Raw genomic sequence first — 14,274 nt, forward strand, 5'->3', positions numbered from 1 at the left:
CCTAAAATTTAGTTTATGACCAGCCACCTTACACTATTAGCTGTTGGAATGTCTAGGTAACTGGAGCGCACGGCCCTTCCCTCCAGTGTAAATGTAACCGACTCTTCTTGCCCCAGCCTGTACTCTACAGGTGATTTTTGTTTGGCTTAAATTGTAGGTTTCACATTTCTGCTCATTTTTCTTTCACTCATAGGAAAAGCTTTCTTGTCCCTTTCATCATGGGGCAGAAAAGAGCCAGGACACCTGTTAATGAAAAGAACTGTAGACAAACATGTAGCAACCATCAGACTAAGGTCAATGTCAAGAATTGACCCTCATGGAACTTCCAATCTATGGTGAATGTTTTGATCCAACTGAGGCTTCTGTCTTCAGCTCCAGACTATAAGTTTAAGAAGGAAATGGATTAAAGATGAGACATATGGCAGCCATTGTCTTTCTGATTAGTTGGTTCTATTTTTCTTGCATTTCCTGTTTGTTGACTAGAACTGTTTTCCTATTCCCTTCTGAGACCTCTGGATGCTTAAAAGTTCATGTTCCTTAGAGGCAGAGGACAGGGTGTCAATCAGCTCTCATAGATGGTCTCTCAGGCAAAGGTGAAGTAAATGGGAAGGAAAATATTCCCACACACTTAGGAGAGACATGGCATATGAGTCAACCCCCAGTCAGGTAGCATTGCAAGGTAGTCCCTCCCAGCTGAAGGCAGAGGGTGTGAACTCATGAAGAGGCCCTCTGCTAAGGTTAGGGCTTTCTCTACTGTTGTTCCCCAAAGAGCAAGGACTGCTACGAGTCCACTCTATGAAGCTGAGATATTAGATTGGTTCTCTGTGGTTCCCATGTCCTTGAACATCTTCCCATTTGTGCCCTTTTGATGGACAGGGGCTTCCTGTTCCGGCACGATCTCTGGAGCCAAACTGCTTAGGTTTGGATCCTGACTTCCATTTTTACTAGGACTGTGGCTTTCAGGAAAGTTAACCCATCTGTAAAACGGAGTTACTAACAGTATGTATCTCAGGATTATGAGGAAAAAATACGAGCTAATATAAATCACTGGGGCACCCAGGTGGCTCAGTCGGTTAAGCATCCAACTCTTGGTTTCGACTCAGGTCGTGATCTCAGGGTTGTGAGATGGAGCCCCGAGCCAGGCTCCACACTCAGCACAGGTCGGCCTGAGACTCTTTCCCCCGCCCCTCCCTCTGCTCCCCCACCCCAGCACACTCTTAAATAAAATCTTCAACCAACCAACCAACCATAAATCAGAAGAGTGCTGAGCACATATTAGCCTTCAATTAGTGTAAGACACTATTTTTTAGTGTACCTTGGCCACAAATCAGTTTTGACATGGGCATTAAGCCCTACTTGTTTGGGTCCCCAGGATAGATAAATCACAGCTGAGTGAGCTAATTGGTAACATGTGGATGAGCAAGGACTTCTGAGGACATTAAGGTTCTAGGCAGCATAGTAAACAATTGTTTCAGTCCTCAATTTCTACTGATTGGGAAGACGAAGCAATTTCCTCCTGCATATACTTTATTCACACATGCTAAATCTCACTAAACAAATCACACTGTCAGGGAAGATGACTAAGGGCAAGTTAGGGCTGTTAGGGTCACGCTTGCTTCTGGCCTTGTTTCGCACCCAGGTAAATAAAGAGCCAGGAGCGAGAGAGACTGGGGAACAGGAGGGTGAAGAGGGACAGAGCAGTGTGGGAGGCAGCTCGCAGTGAGGCAGGCAGAAAGGCAGCAGTTCTAGGCAATCAACACTTTATTTTTCCAGTCAACACCTGCACAGATGTTACTGTCCACCTCCTGACCTACCAGGGGGTCCCACCACACTGGGACCATCCAAGGCCCCCAGAGAGCAGTCTCTTTATTCCTTCCTAGGATAGTAAGAAAGCCCTTCATCTCATCAGGACAGAGCTCCTGCTCACTGACACGGTGCTGGAGCACACGCTGTGGGACTCCTGCTCTCCTCCCTTAGCAGGAAAGCCTGGGAGGAACGAGGGCAATGGTGCCGTGGAGCTCACGTGGCCTTCAGTGACCTAAGTGCATCACCACTGGCCTGACCCACCACCCCAGGTTTAGTCTGTACCACGCAGACAGGAGCCTCCTGAAAGCTTAGCCACGGCCTGCTGGCCAAGAGTGGGGATTGAGCTGCTAAGGCCAGGACACAGCCAAGAAACAAAGCAGAGGGAGACATGGGACAGGAGAGAAGAATGATAAAGTGCCCAAACCAAGCCACCAGTGGGACACGAGGACAAAGCAGCACAGGTCCCTGAGGATAGGAGGAAAAGAGAAAGGGACACACCACCAGGGCTTGAGGCATAGTGGAACGACAAGGGAGATGAGGCAGGGAGGCGAGTGCAGGCTGTGGGAAGGACTTCCCTGGCCCTGTTCACATCCACTAACCCAAGTGTAGAATTATTTACAAACTTAAAACCAATCCCAGGCACGGGCACTGTACCAGGCCTGGGACGGCAGGCAGGCAGGCAGGCAGGCAGGGGGCGGGCTCGCTGCTGTCTGACAGCCAGTGTCCCCACGCATGAGCTCTCCCTAGAGCAGGGAAGAAGAACGAGAGGCGCCCCTAGCCAGGAAACCCTACTGTGCCTGCAACCCCTTCCCCCACGGCTCATGGCTCTGCCACAGCCTGAGCCTCTTGGCCTGACTGTACCAGAGACAGGGTGTCGGGCTCTAGGGAGGGAGGGGGCGGAGCATCGGGGGGCTCTGAGAATGTCTCTGGCCCCAGCTCCAGCTCAGCATTCAGCTGTTCCAGCTCCCCCTGATCCAGCAATTCGAAGTCCTCCGTGGTGAGTGCCTCTTCTTCCTCAGGAGCAGGCAGGGGCCGGGGCAAGTCCTGGGGAAGAGGTGGGAGCACGGAGGGGGAGGGGACTGGGTCACTTTCAGCAAGGCAAAGTAGGGGTGACAGGGTGATCGGTGGAGTGGTGAGATCACCACTCCCTGCCTCCAGGCTCAGTGTCTCCACTGGTCCTCCAGGGGACAGCTTCGCTCCATCTGCGGGAGAGCCCGCCCCATTGAAGTGCGTGTTCACAAAGTGAAGGGGGGACGAGAGCCGAAGCAAGGTTTCCTTGGCTACCACATCTTCCTCCTCCTCCTCCGAGTCCAGGTCTTGCCTTGAGAGGGCCTGAGGGGGCCCCAGCAGGTCTTCAGGAGGGGCCGGCTCTGTCTCCTCTCCCTCCCCCAGCTCTCGGCTCAGGGCTTCCTCTGGCTCGCTTGGCAGGCTCTGCTGGTCCAAATCTGTGCAGGAAACAAAGGGTGAGGCATGGGTGGGTGGACCTGCTGTTCTAAACCATCACAACAGGCAATCGGTTCAAGGATGAGAACTCAGGACACGGAATACTGGACCAGGCCTTAGATGGTAAGGTCTTTCAGGAGCTTGAAGTCGAATTAGAGCATCGGGTCCCAGAAGAAACATTTATGGGAGCGACAGCCAGAGAGCACAGCCAACATCCACAACAAGGACCAGGAAGATTGGAAGGGCAAAGGGCTTCTCATACCCTCCGAGACATCAGTTAGCTGTGGAGTTGTGGCCCGGGATACAGAGAAGCCACCACTCTCCAAGATAGAAGCCTCCTCGTCTGACAGCTCTGAGTCTGTAATGGCCAAAGCCAATGCTGTTTTCTTCACATCCACCTGCAGGACAACCCGGAAAACACAACAGGTGAGAAAACGAGAGAACCATTTTTTCAAAAGCACCCCCCCACCCAGTGACTCCCACCCCCCTGAGAGGCAGCTACTATGAAGCAGATTCTCCTCCAGGCTTCTACTTGACATCCCATCTCCCCTGGACCTCACCACCGGGGAGAAGCCGGCCAGTTCTGCTTCGCTTTCACTCTCTGTCTCCGCCAGTGGCTCATCACCTCCGGGGGGTGCGTTCTTCCCCTGCCGCTCTAGAAAAATAAGAACAGCAGGTCAGCGACCAAGCAGAGACAGTGGTGGGGGACAAACACAGCCAAGGAACTGGAAAGTAAGTTCCAGGGCACTTCATGAGCCATAAACCAATGCCCTTCTCGCAGAACCCCTCTTGGGTATGGGAGCCCCTTACTCTTCTTGTCGTGTTTGTGATGCAAGGCGTCAGCTTCTGCCTTCATGCTGTAGTCCAACTGCATGAGCAGGGGTTCCAGGCGAGTATACATCCTCTGGATCAGCTCATGATAAACCACCAGGGGCCACAACAGGATACTGAGCACTAGGGGGTTAGACAGTTCACTCAGAACTCCCTATGCCTATTTCCTAAGGGCCCCCATTTAACCGGTCCCTAAACAGAAAAGGCCGAAGGCTTTCTGGAGGCTATACCAACCGCCTCACTCCACATCTACTACTCTCCTCCCCAGCTGACTCTTGCACTATTACTAATACTCCAGCACCCCCTGGAGACCTCCGTAAATGGATAACCAAACAGAGAGAGAGCACCATCCTCCCTTAGAGTCAGTCAATCCCTTTGATTCAGTCCAGTAAAAGAGAAGGAAAGGGCTTCAGAAAAGGCAGGGGTTAAAGCCTACTCACAGACAATGTAGGAAATCATAATCCCCGGAACATAGTGTCCCAGCACGGCCAGCACAGCACAGCCAGAACAAACTCGAGCACAGAACTGCAGAGAAGAGCAGAGGGTCTAGAAAGTATATGCCCCATTCATCTGGGCAAGAAACTGCTACTCAGCTGACAGAGGAGGGGTATGCCTTCTAGGGATGTGGTGATCCGATCTAGTCAAGAGGATGCCCAAGACCACCAATTCAAGAAGTTTACACCAGACATCACCAAACACCTATAACTCAAACTGATCTGCCTTGACAAGAAGCAGTATAAAAACATCAAACGCGTATCCCCGGAAACGAGACTACTCCTGTACCAAGCTACTACCGGCGAATGTTGCCTCAAACAGGCACCAGCCGTCTTTCTTCAGTGGCCAGCCAGCCAGGGATTTCACATTACTCCTCCCCGCCTCCCACCCCCCTCTATTTCCCCACAGTGCAGGAAACCGTTTTATGACGTGGAGGTTACCTGAGCTGGATTCTGCCTCTTGTACTGCAGCAGCTCTTGCAGGTGAATCTGGAAGGTGAGCCAGCTCTCAGCCAGGTATCTGCACAACTCGGGCACACTCAGCAGGTGCGGCCGGGCGCCTGACCCCGCACCCTCACTGGGGAGACATGACATGACCCCTGGAGGCCTCAGACACCAGCTTCCTAGGCACTCAAATCCCTCTGAGAATGCCAATGAGATCTTCACTCTAAGCAAGCGGACAACCCCACCTCCCAAAGGGAGGCTGTTCTGAACTTGGGGAAGCAAAGCCCAGAGTTTCCAAACCTCTGCCCCCAAAGGAGCAGGCACCCAAACACCTAAATAGGAACCCAGGACCAAACTTGTTGCCAGTCCATTTGCTATGCTGGGGTCTGTGCGTGCAGAAGCTGCTGTGTACTGTGTTGACATTGGCACCAAAGACAGGGTTTGGGTATTTGTCTTCAAGAGGTGGCCTGTACTCACCTGTCAGAGTGCGTCTCCTCTGGAGATGATGCTATAAAGAGAGAAGGGGAACAAGTTGAGTGGTAGGGCTCTGGGAGACACTCCCTGGGGCAGGAATGGTTGCCCCTCCTCTGCATTCCCAGAGCACTTTCTTCAGATGCCAATTGCAGAAAAAATTACATTGTTATTGCTGTTTGTATTTGTATGTCTGTCTCCTCCTTTAAACTTCCCTCTTTTCTTCTCTTTTTAAAAGATTTTATTATTTTTAAGTAATCTCTACACTCAACATGGGGCCCAAACTTACAACCTCAAGATCAAGAGTCACACGCTCTACCAACTGAGCCAGGCAAGCGCTCCAAACTTCACTATTTTCAAAGATTTTTTATTGATTTGCGAGAGAGAGAGAGAGAGAGAGAGAGATCAAGCGCACAAGCAGGGCGAGTGGCAGGCAGAGGGGGAAGCAGGCACCTCACTGAGCAAGAAGCCCGATGTGGGACCCCAGCCCAGGACCCTGGGATCATGACCTGAGCTGAAGACAGACGCCCAACGCCTGAGCCACCCAGGCGTCCCAAACTTCACTCTTTTCAAACACATCTTTTTTTTTTTTTTTTTTTTAAGATTTATCTGACAAAGAGAGAGAGCACAAGCAGGGGGAGCGGCAGGCAGAGGGAGAAGCAGATTCTCTGCCGAGCAGGGAGCCCGATGCGGGACTCGATCCCAGGACCCTGGCATCATGACCTGAGCCGAAGGCAGATGCTTAACCTACTGAGTGCCCTTCAAACACATCTTATTCATGTTTACATCCCAAGCAACTCACACAGCCTGACCTCTAATTGCTCCGAAACACCTATTTAGTAGATACACGGATAACAACAACAAAACAGAACCTAACACTCCTATGATTCCTGTGGTATGTGAAACTCTACCATAAACCTAACATGTATTTACTCATTCAGTCTTCACGTCCTTACTAAATAAATTTTATCATCCCTGTTTCATAAAAAAGAAAACTGAGGCCAGCAGAAATTGAGCGCCTCTTACAAGGTCACATGCACGGCAAATGGCAGAGCAAGCAACGGAACCCAGGCAAAGTGGCTGTAGAGTCCACACTCTTTTAACTACTACACTCACGTAACGCTGATTCTGAGAAGAGGGCAATTCTCCATTTCCCAACTAGGGAAGTGCTGGTGCCTGGCAGCTGGTTGCCTGCCGCACATTTTCCCTCCCCTTTCAACCCACCCAGCGGGGTCAGGCACAAAGCAAGTGCACAACGGGGCTTGGTGAATGAAGTTAACACTCACCTGAGATGTCAGGGAAGAAGCGAGGCTGCCAGAGATCCAGCAGAAAATAGGCCAGAAGTGAGACGCTGAGTAGGAAGAAGGGCCGGAGGGACGACGAAGACAGCAACCTTAGGGAGAAACAGGCACCTCGGCGGTGAGTGGGTGAGAGGCTCCTGCATCCATGGCGAAAGGCTGAAAAGCGCCCACTGATGGGGGAACGGGAACCTCCAGGCCTAACTCGAGACCCGAGATAGAGGAATGGGGCAACCCCGACGGACAACAGCCGGGGGAAGGGGGTCATTCCCCCGGGGCAAGTGTCAACCCCGGGAACGGGAATGGTGCTCGCGGCCCCTCCCGCCCCCGCTCGCCCGCGCTGCCCGGCCCCGCCCCCTCCTCCTCCGCGGCCGTTACCAGAAGAGGCCGTTGAGCGCGGCCGCCGTGACCAGGCTGTGCAGCGGTTTCTCCCACACTAGCAGCCGCTGCGCTGCCGCCAGCACCGCCTCCCAGCCGCGAAGCCGCAGCCACAGCGTCGTGGCCAGGCGTCCCACCGCCTCGGCCGTGGCCGCCTCCTCCTCGCCGGTGGCCTCCCCCATGCCTAGGCTCAGACCCAGGCCCAGGCCGAGGCTCAGGCCCAGCCCCGGGCCCCCACCTGCGCCGTTGTTACCACCGCCACCGCCGCTCGCCATAGCCCCGTCGCAGCCGCGGCCCGAGCCCGCGAGGAGCCAGGGCTGCGCGGCCGCCGCCGGGGGCGCGTCAGGCGGAAGGGGGCGCACGCCGCGGAGAGCGCAGCCGAGGCCGCCGAGGCCCGTCACGTGACGGCGGAACAACGAGCCCGTCACGTGACGCACACTAACCGCCGGGATAGGGCGGCCCGCGCCTGCGCGCAGGCGGCTACCAGCGACCCTGCTTCTGCGCAGGTTCGTGTTGTGGCTGCTGGAGTCGTGATTCCCCGCCCGGTTGGTGCGTTGTTGTGCTCTGCGGGGCCTAAGGACTGTATCTCCGCGTTTCTGCACGCCAGCCCGTTTTCTTCTCCCTGTGTAGGCAGGGCGGCTAGGGAGTTGGTATTCCCGGTGCGATGCGGACCGAAAGGGCAGGGAGTGGGCTTCCAAATGCCCAGTGTCCCAAATGCTTCTGCTCGGGAAGGGCGGCGGCCGTCCCATTACTCAGCCCTTGACTTACTGGTCCTTCCAGTTCCCTCCCCTCAGCGGATAAACAAACACCAGCGCGTGACTCGACCGACTCAAAAACAGCTTCATCTAGTCAGAAAGGTTGTTTTCTCCTCATCCCCTTCCGTAAACTTTACTGCCTGCACATATCGGAACTCTTTCCGATCCCTTGCTCAAACAGGAGATTGGGGTTGCGGGGTGAGTTTAAAAATAGAATCCTGATTAGATGTTTGTTTATTTTGGGGAGGCATGCTAATACCATTTATTGAGGCTTACAACGTACCAGGCGCTTTGTGGTCCCTTGTGATCATTTAATTTCTGCAGTAACCCCACAAAGAACGTAATTTAATTTAGAATTCAAACTACTGGCAGGAAGGTATACAGCAAAAAGTTTCCTTGCCACCTTGACCACAGTGCACCCACTGTTAAGTTTTTTCCGTATTCTTTCCGATGTTTTGTATGTACATTGCTCTGTGTTATGTTTTTCAAAACATTTGGCAGCCACTCGTCCTGCATCTTGGTTTTGCTTACATTAATTATCTACATTGGTATGAAAAGGTCAGCCGGGCTCGTTCATCCTCAGTGTGGCATGGTCCCCTGGGAATTGTCCCCATTACCCAGACGAGGACACGCTGGGGCTTAGATCTGGGACTCGCCCGGGCTCGGGGAGACCAGGAGGAAGGCGAGCACGGCTCCTCCGTGGCGGTCGGTTCTGGCGGCTGGGCCCAGCGGGTGGCAGGAAGTGCCGGGCGCTGACTCGCCGGCGACACCCCCGCGGCTAGTAAACGCCGGGCAGACGCGCGGCGGGGCATACTCGCTGCACGCGCTTGGCAGCCGGGTCTTCTCTCCACTGGGTGAGGTGAGCGCCCCGGGCCCCCGAGGCCCGCACCGGGAGACGGATCTCGGGGCCCGGAGCCCCGCCCGGGGCGGAACAGGAAGAGGCGCCCGCCAGCCCGGCCCCGCCTGCCGCCGCCGGCGCGAGGACAGGGGGCTGCGCTGGCCAAGGCGGCGGTCTGCGCTGGGGAGGACAGCGCGCAGGCGAGGGCTCCGCGGCTCCCTTACCACGCGTTCCCTTCCACGTTCGCAGGGCGGCGAGTGGCGGCGCGATGGACCTGGCCGGGCTCCTGCTGGACGAAGAAGGCACCTTCTCCCTCACCGGCTTCCAGGACTTTACGGTGAGAGCGCGGCCCGCCCCCTCCGCGGCCTCCCGGTGCTTGAGCCCGGACCCCGGGCGCTCCCCTGGGCACCCGAGCGGGGCCGTCAGCTCCCCTGACGGCTCGGTCCGGAAGCCAGGCGGCAACCGCTCAAGCCTTGCTTACTCGAGGCCCCGGCTCCTTGGGCCCCGAGGGAGAGCCGCGGGGTAGAGGAATGGAGGTAGGGTTAGCCAGCCCGGGAGGTTCTCGGAGGACCTCTCCTGGGGAGCAGTCAGTGGCGGAGGATTCCCGCCCCCCGGACCCCCCACTGTAGATAGGCTGCAATTGGCAAATAATCCGGAGAACGGGGTGGGGTGGGGCATGGGCTCCACTAGCAGTGAGGTGAGCCTGCTGCCCCACACCCCACTTCCACGCTGGAGCCAGGATCTCCACCGTAGCCTTCTCTGCCCTTCACCCTCCGCCACCTGCCGTTTTTCAGTTCCTCCCCGGACACCAGAAACTGAGTGCTCGGATCCGAAGGAGACTCTACTATGGCTGGGACTGGGAAGCTGACTGCAGCTTGGAGGAACTCTCCAGCCCCGTGGCAGGTTAGTGTTGCGTGATTGGACAAGTGAGAAGCATGAAGATGGGGTTGTCAGCCGTCACCGAAATGAGTAGGTGCATACCCCATGAGCTACACTGTCTGGTCATAGCTAACTTATTGCTACCTAGTACAAGGACCCGCTTCCCGTTTCACGTTTTTTTCAGTCCAGATGAGTAGAACACATTGCTGTCTTATGAATTCGTATCACTCTTGATTTGTAAATGAGACACATATAGGTATCCCGAATTCACAAGGCCTGTTTATTTTCTCAGATGAGCAGGGCGAAAGACAAATCTAGGTAATTTCAGGTGACCTGGAAATAAGCCTTTCTGCTGGAAGGAGCTGAAATTCAAATGTGGAATGGGCCTTTGTCTCAACATGGGAGAATTTGATCTATTTTGTTACTGTGGTCCTGTCCCTAAGGCCTCAGATCGTGGAGATCTGAGTTTTCTGCTGATAGCAGCGGGAACTAGGTGTGCGTGGGGGCAGGGTGGTAAGGGAGGAGTTGTTTGCCTACTCTGCCTTCTTTTGCCTACTGCAGACATTGCTGTGGAACTGCTCCAGAAGGCAGCCCCCAGCCCTATTCGCCGACTCCAGAAGAAATACGTAGCTCATGTGTCCCGGTGAGCCTGGAATTGAGGGGGACGGGATGAGAATGTTTGGGCCCTAGGGAAAGAGAAATAGTTATCTCTAAAGAGAAGATGTAAAGACACAGGGGTGAGCATCATAAGAGTTCTAAGAGTGGAAAGATCCCTGGGGTTAATTAGTGACCCTTTCCACCACGCAGGGAGGCGTGCATCTCCCCGTGTGCCATGATGCTTGCTCTCGTGTACATCGAGCGGCTCCGGCATCGAAACCCAGACTACCTACAGCACGTGTCATCCTCTGACTTGTTCCTGATCTCCATGGTAGGACGCCCCTCCCCTTCATCTCCCTCGTGAGCCAGGAGCTGGGTGCCAGCTCTTCTGACGCTGCTTCTGGCCCCTCTGCAGATGGTGGCCAGTAAGTACCTCTATGACGAAGGGGAGGAGGAGGAGGTCTTCAACGATGAATGGGGAGCCGCAGGGGGCGTGGCCGTGCCCACTCTCAACGCCCTGGAGCGGGGCTTCCTGAGTGCCATGGTGAGTAGCTGTTCTGTCTCTCGCTCAGTTCCTCTGAGCTCTCATTGTGTTCCTTTCATCCTCTGCTCTTCTCTGTCAGCGTTCTGTAGTTTCTTTGTTTCTCTTTTTCCTCTTCTCCTTGTGTTTTTCCTTATTAGTGGCTTCCTTCCCCACCTTCTGGAGGTTCCTGGCATGGTGAGGCCAGAAATGGAGCAGCTGCTGCCGCCTCCCTCAGCCCCCCCGCCGCGCCCCCCCATTCCCTCAGGCCCTACATGTTACACTCTGAGTCACAGCTTATCTCTCTGGGTTCTGATTATTTGCATCCAGACTTTCTCTGCCTCATGACTCTGAGCTCCCTATGGGCATGGACCAGTCTTAGGATTATTTTCTCTCTTTGCCCTTAACGGAGGGTGTACCGTGAAACCAGATAATGTGGTGTTAAATGAGTTAATATGTAAAAGGTCTTGGGACGGTATCTGGCACAGGGAAGTCTGCGGGAGCGGCGCTTGTAGGTGGTGCGGTGGTCCTGGTTATTAAGTGACTGTGGCTCATATCTGAGCTTGCTTGGTGCCCTTGTCTTCCTGCCCATAGGATTGGCGTCTCTACACTGACCCTCGGGAGATCTTTGAGGTGCTGAGCTGGCTGGAGAGCTGGTAGGTTCTAGAGTTGGAGAGAGAGCTCAAGGGATTTGGGGGCTTAGACATATAAGAGGTCGACAGAGAGGAGGGTCTGTGTAACTGGGGGGAGGGAGGAGGCAGGAGAGAGAATCGCCCAAGGCAGTGGTTCCTAAACCATTGTAATCACCTTTGGAAGGGTGGAAGGAGCTTATTTAAAATACAGACCTCAGTCTCATCCTCAATTCCTGGATCAACAGGTAGCCTAGGAGTCTATGCGTGTAACAAGTTACCCAGTGTGTCCTGGGGGGTCCCTAGGGGAATGAGGCTGCCGCTGGGCCAGCTGCGGGAGAAGTGTAGATGCCATCTGTCTTTCTCCCCCGCCAACAGTGTGGCTGAGCAGCAGGGGCGGCGGCGGGGCTGGTACACCTACACAGACCTGTGTGTGCTGCTGGAGCAGCCGGCCTGGCAGTTGGCCCTGGGCTCCCTCTGCCAGCGCCTGGCAAAGGTGAGGAGGGTTGGGAAGGAGAGGGGCCGGGAGTGGGCTGGTGTGTAGGGCGGGATGAGCAAATGCCGAAGGCCTCAGGAGATGGGCTTTGAGAGTAGATGGTGACAGAGAGCTCTAACTTGAGCAGACAAGGGTGGGTGTGTTAAAGGCAGAAGCGGGTCTTGGGGGAAGGGTGTTTGGGCACTGACTTTTCTTATCTTCTCTCCCACAGCTGTCCTGCCTATTAGCTATGGCATACGTGAGCAGTATGGCCCTGGCGGTGGCCTCGGTTGCTGTAATTCACCAGTCCTTGGGGCTGTCGTGCAGCCCCTCACCAGGCCCCCCAGACCTTGGACTGGCCTCCAGGTGCCTCTTGGAACCCTGCATACCTTCTTCTGTGCCACAGTGCCTGCCATGTCCTGTTAATGTCTCCAGTGGCCTAGAAGGTGACCCAGGGCTGCGTTCACTCTGGGGCAGTCTCCTGGCCTCACTGACTCCTCCACCGTTGCCTCCCCCAGACCCTCCTGCCCCTCCCACTCTTCTCCAGAACTGTCCCCTTTGTCAGAAGCTCCAGAGAGACTCCCCAAGCTGCCACGCCTGCCACCACTCTAACCGTACAGTCCCCACTGGGCCCCCCAAACCTGGGTACCACTCCCATGGCCTGGCTCCACCCTGGCCCTGGAGCCCAACGCCCCCCCTGCTCTCCCAGCCCCAGCAATGTTCCCTTTTCAGTGTCATGGAGTTAGCCCGTCTCAAGTCTTTCATTTTCCCAGGCTAGGCAGGCCTCCAAGGAGTACAGTAAGAGGATCTGGGAGTCCCTGAGAACCTGGAGGGGCAAAGCTTGATTTAGATCCTCTCTACCTCTCTGGGTCCTTGGCTGGTCCCTGTCCTCCTAGGTGATGGAGCTTAAGGGGTTGTGGGGCAGAAAGACTGAAGGTCACTCACTCTCCTAGACCGCAGTGGCTGGTTGCTTGGCCAGGGCAGTGATGGTACCAGGGGAAGCTTGGTGACCCCAGCCGGCCAGAGGAGAAGCCCCTGTCTCTCTACCTTCCTGGCTTCTAGACTTTTGCATTTGAGTTCCCTAGGATGGAAGGGTAAAAGTGGGGTGAGGGAGAGGGGGGACGTTGACTGGGGGCCTGTGTGATGTCCCTGAAGCAGGAGAGCCAGGGACGGATAAGGCTAAGGTGGGATCTGCCAAGGGAAGGCTGGGGGCGGGGGGAACCCTCTCCACACCCATCCCCCCGGATATAGCCTAAAGGAGCCAGGGACTGCTGGGACCTTCAGCCTTTCCCTTTTGTCTTCCAACCTCTTCTTAATAGCTTGCTCCTGGGCTTCCCTCTCTTCCGGTTTTCTCCTGGGTGTTCTCTTCACAGGCCACTCTGGCCACCGCTTTGTATCTGGGTTTTTCACGCTTTTGTAGAACTGAGGTTTCAATAAACAGTTTAAGTTGCATGGCCTGGATTCTTTCTTCTGCAGCAGCCCTGGAAGAATCTCCCCACCCCCTGCCCCATATCTGGATTCTAAGCCTTTCTACTTCCTCAGCCCGTCATCTTGCAACCATTCTCCCGGAGCCCCATTTTAGGACTTCCCTGTTTGAGGGGCACCTGGGTGGCTCAGTGGGTTGGGCGTTTGACTCTTGGTTTCGGCTCAGGTCATGATCTCAGGCTCACGAGATCAAGCCCCACATCGGGCTCCGCACTCAGTGGGGAATCTGCTTGAGTTTTCCTCTCCCTCTGCCCTCCCCTACACAAGTGTGCGCTCTCTCTTTCTAAAATAAGTCTTAAAAAAAAAACAAACTTCCCTGTTTTTGATGATTACAGACTCCCATTTCAAACTTACTCATCCCTGCTCTCAGCATCCGGGGGCCCCTAGTGCTGCTTGACTTGGGTGCTGTGAGGCACAGATGGGTGACTCTACCATGCCTGAGTGGGCCCTGTCCGTCACAAGTTCTGGGGGGGCCCTATCCTTGTGGATTCTGAGAGGCCAAGTTAAGTGTCCTTGGCAAGCCCCAAGGATGCCTCTCTATCCTATCAGTCTGGTCTGACACCCGGTGATAGTTGGTGGTGTTAAGACAAGTCCAAGGCGGGTTATCATCGGAAGAAGGAAAACTTTTCTGGCACCTGGACTGAGGGTATTTGGGACCAGTAGTACTGCCCCCTAGGGGGCACTCTGGAAACATGGGGCATTTTTTTGCTAGAGGCAAACATTTGAAGGGATGCTACTGGCATTTAGCTGGGCAACCTGAAATGCTTCAGGCCCCTCCCTTATGATGAAGAATTCTCAAGACAACTTTTGAATGACCCACAGGACATCACGTATATGAAAAGCCTGTTTATCTGAACCTAGAACTTTTTAACACGTAAACACGAAATCGTTTTTGCACGTTTTGAAAAAGATGCCGTTTGCCAGGAATGTA

General features: G+C 54.7%; 2 protein-coding genes across 5 annotated transcripts; one reads left to right on the forward strand and one right to left on the reverse strand.

Annotated features, from left to right (window-relative positions):
* Positions 1–1,323: 1,323 nt before the first annotated feature.
* Positions 1,324–7,528, reverse strand: RETREG2 (reticulophagy regulator family member 2). Its single transcript, XM_032401953.1, has 9 exons — positions 7,166–7,528; positions 6,776–6,882; positions 5,496–5,526; positions 5,016–5,151; positions 4,521–4,605; positions 4,060–4,203; positions 3,810–3,904; positions 3,512–3,647; positions 1,324–3,251 (listed from the first exon to the last, which is right to left on the reverse strand). The coding sequence occupies exons 1-9, from the start codon at positions 7,438–7,440 to the stop codon at positions 2,626–2,628; spliced, it is 1,635 nt and encodes a 544-aa protein (XP_032257844.1). The 5' UTR covers positions 7,441–7,528; the 3' UTR covers positions 1,324–2,625.
* A 134-nt stretch (positions 7,529–7,662) lies between these two features.
* Positions 7,663–13,310, forward strand: CNPPD1 (cyclin Pas1/PHO80 domain containing 1). 4 transcript variants are annotated; one of them, XM_032411353.1, is made up of 9 exons: positions 7,663–7,714; positions 9,008–9,095; positions 9,553–9,661; positions 10,199–10,280; positions 10,445–10,565; positions 10,650–10,778; positions 11,349–11,410; positions 11,762–11,879; positions 12,091–13,310. In XM_032411353.1, exons 2-9 carry the CDS (start codon positions 9,027–9,029, stop codon positions 12,634–12,636), a joined length of 1,236 nt encoding a protein of 411 aa, XP_032267244.1. In that variant the 5' UTR covers positions 7,663–7,714; positions 9,008–9,026; the 3' UTR covers positions 12,637–13,310. The 4 variants fall into 4 exon arrangements, with proteins under 4 accessions (XP_032267244.1, XP_032267157.1, XP_032267328.1 ...); XM_032411266.1 differs by having other exon boundaries at positions 7,686–8,022; XM_032411437.1 differs by lacking the exon at positions 7,663–7,714 and adding an exon at positions 8,029–8,118.
* Positions 13,311–14,274: the final 964 nt, after the last annotated feature.

Source organism: Phoca vitulina, unplaced genomic scaffold (assembly GCF_004348235.1).
Source record: "Phoca vitulina isolate PV1807 unplaced genomic scaffold, GSC_HSeal_1.0 scaffold1, whole genome shotgun sequence".
Lineage (NCBI taxonomy): Eukaryota > Metazoa > Chordata > Mammalia > Carnivora > Phocidae > Phoca > Phoca vitulina.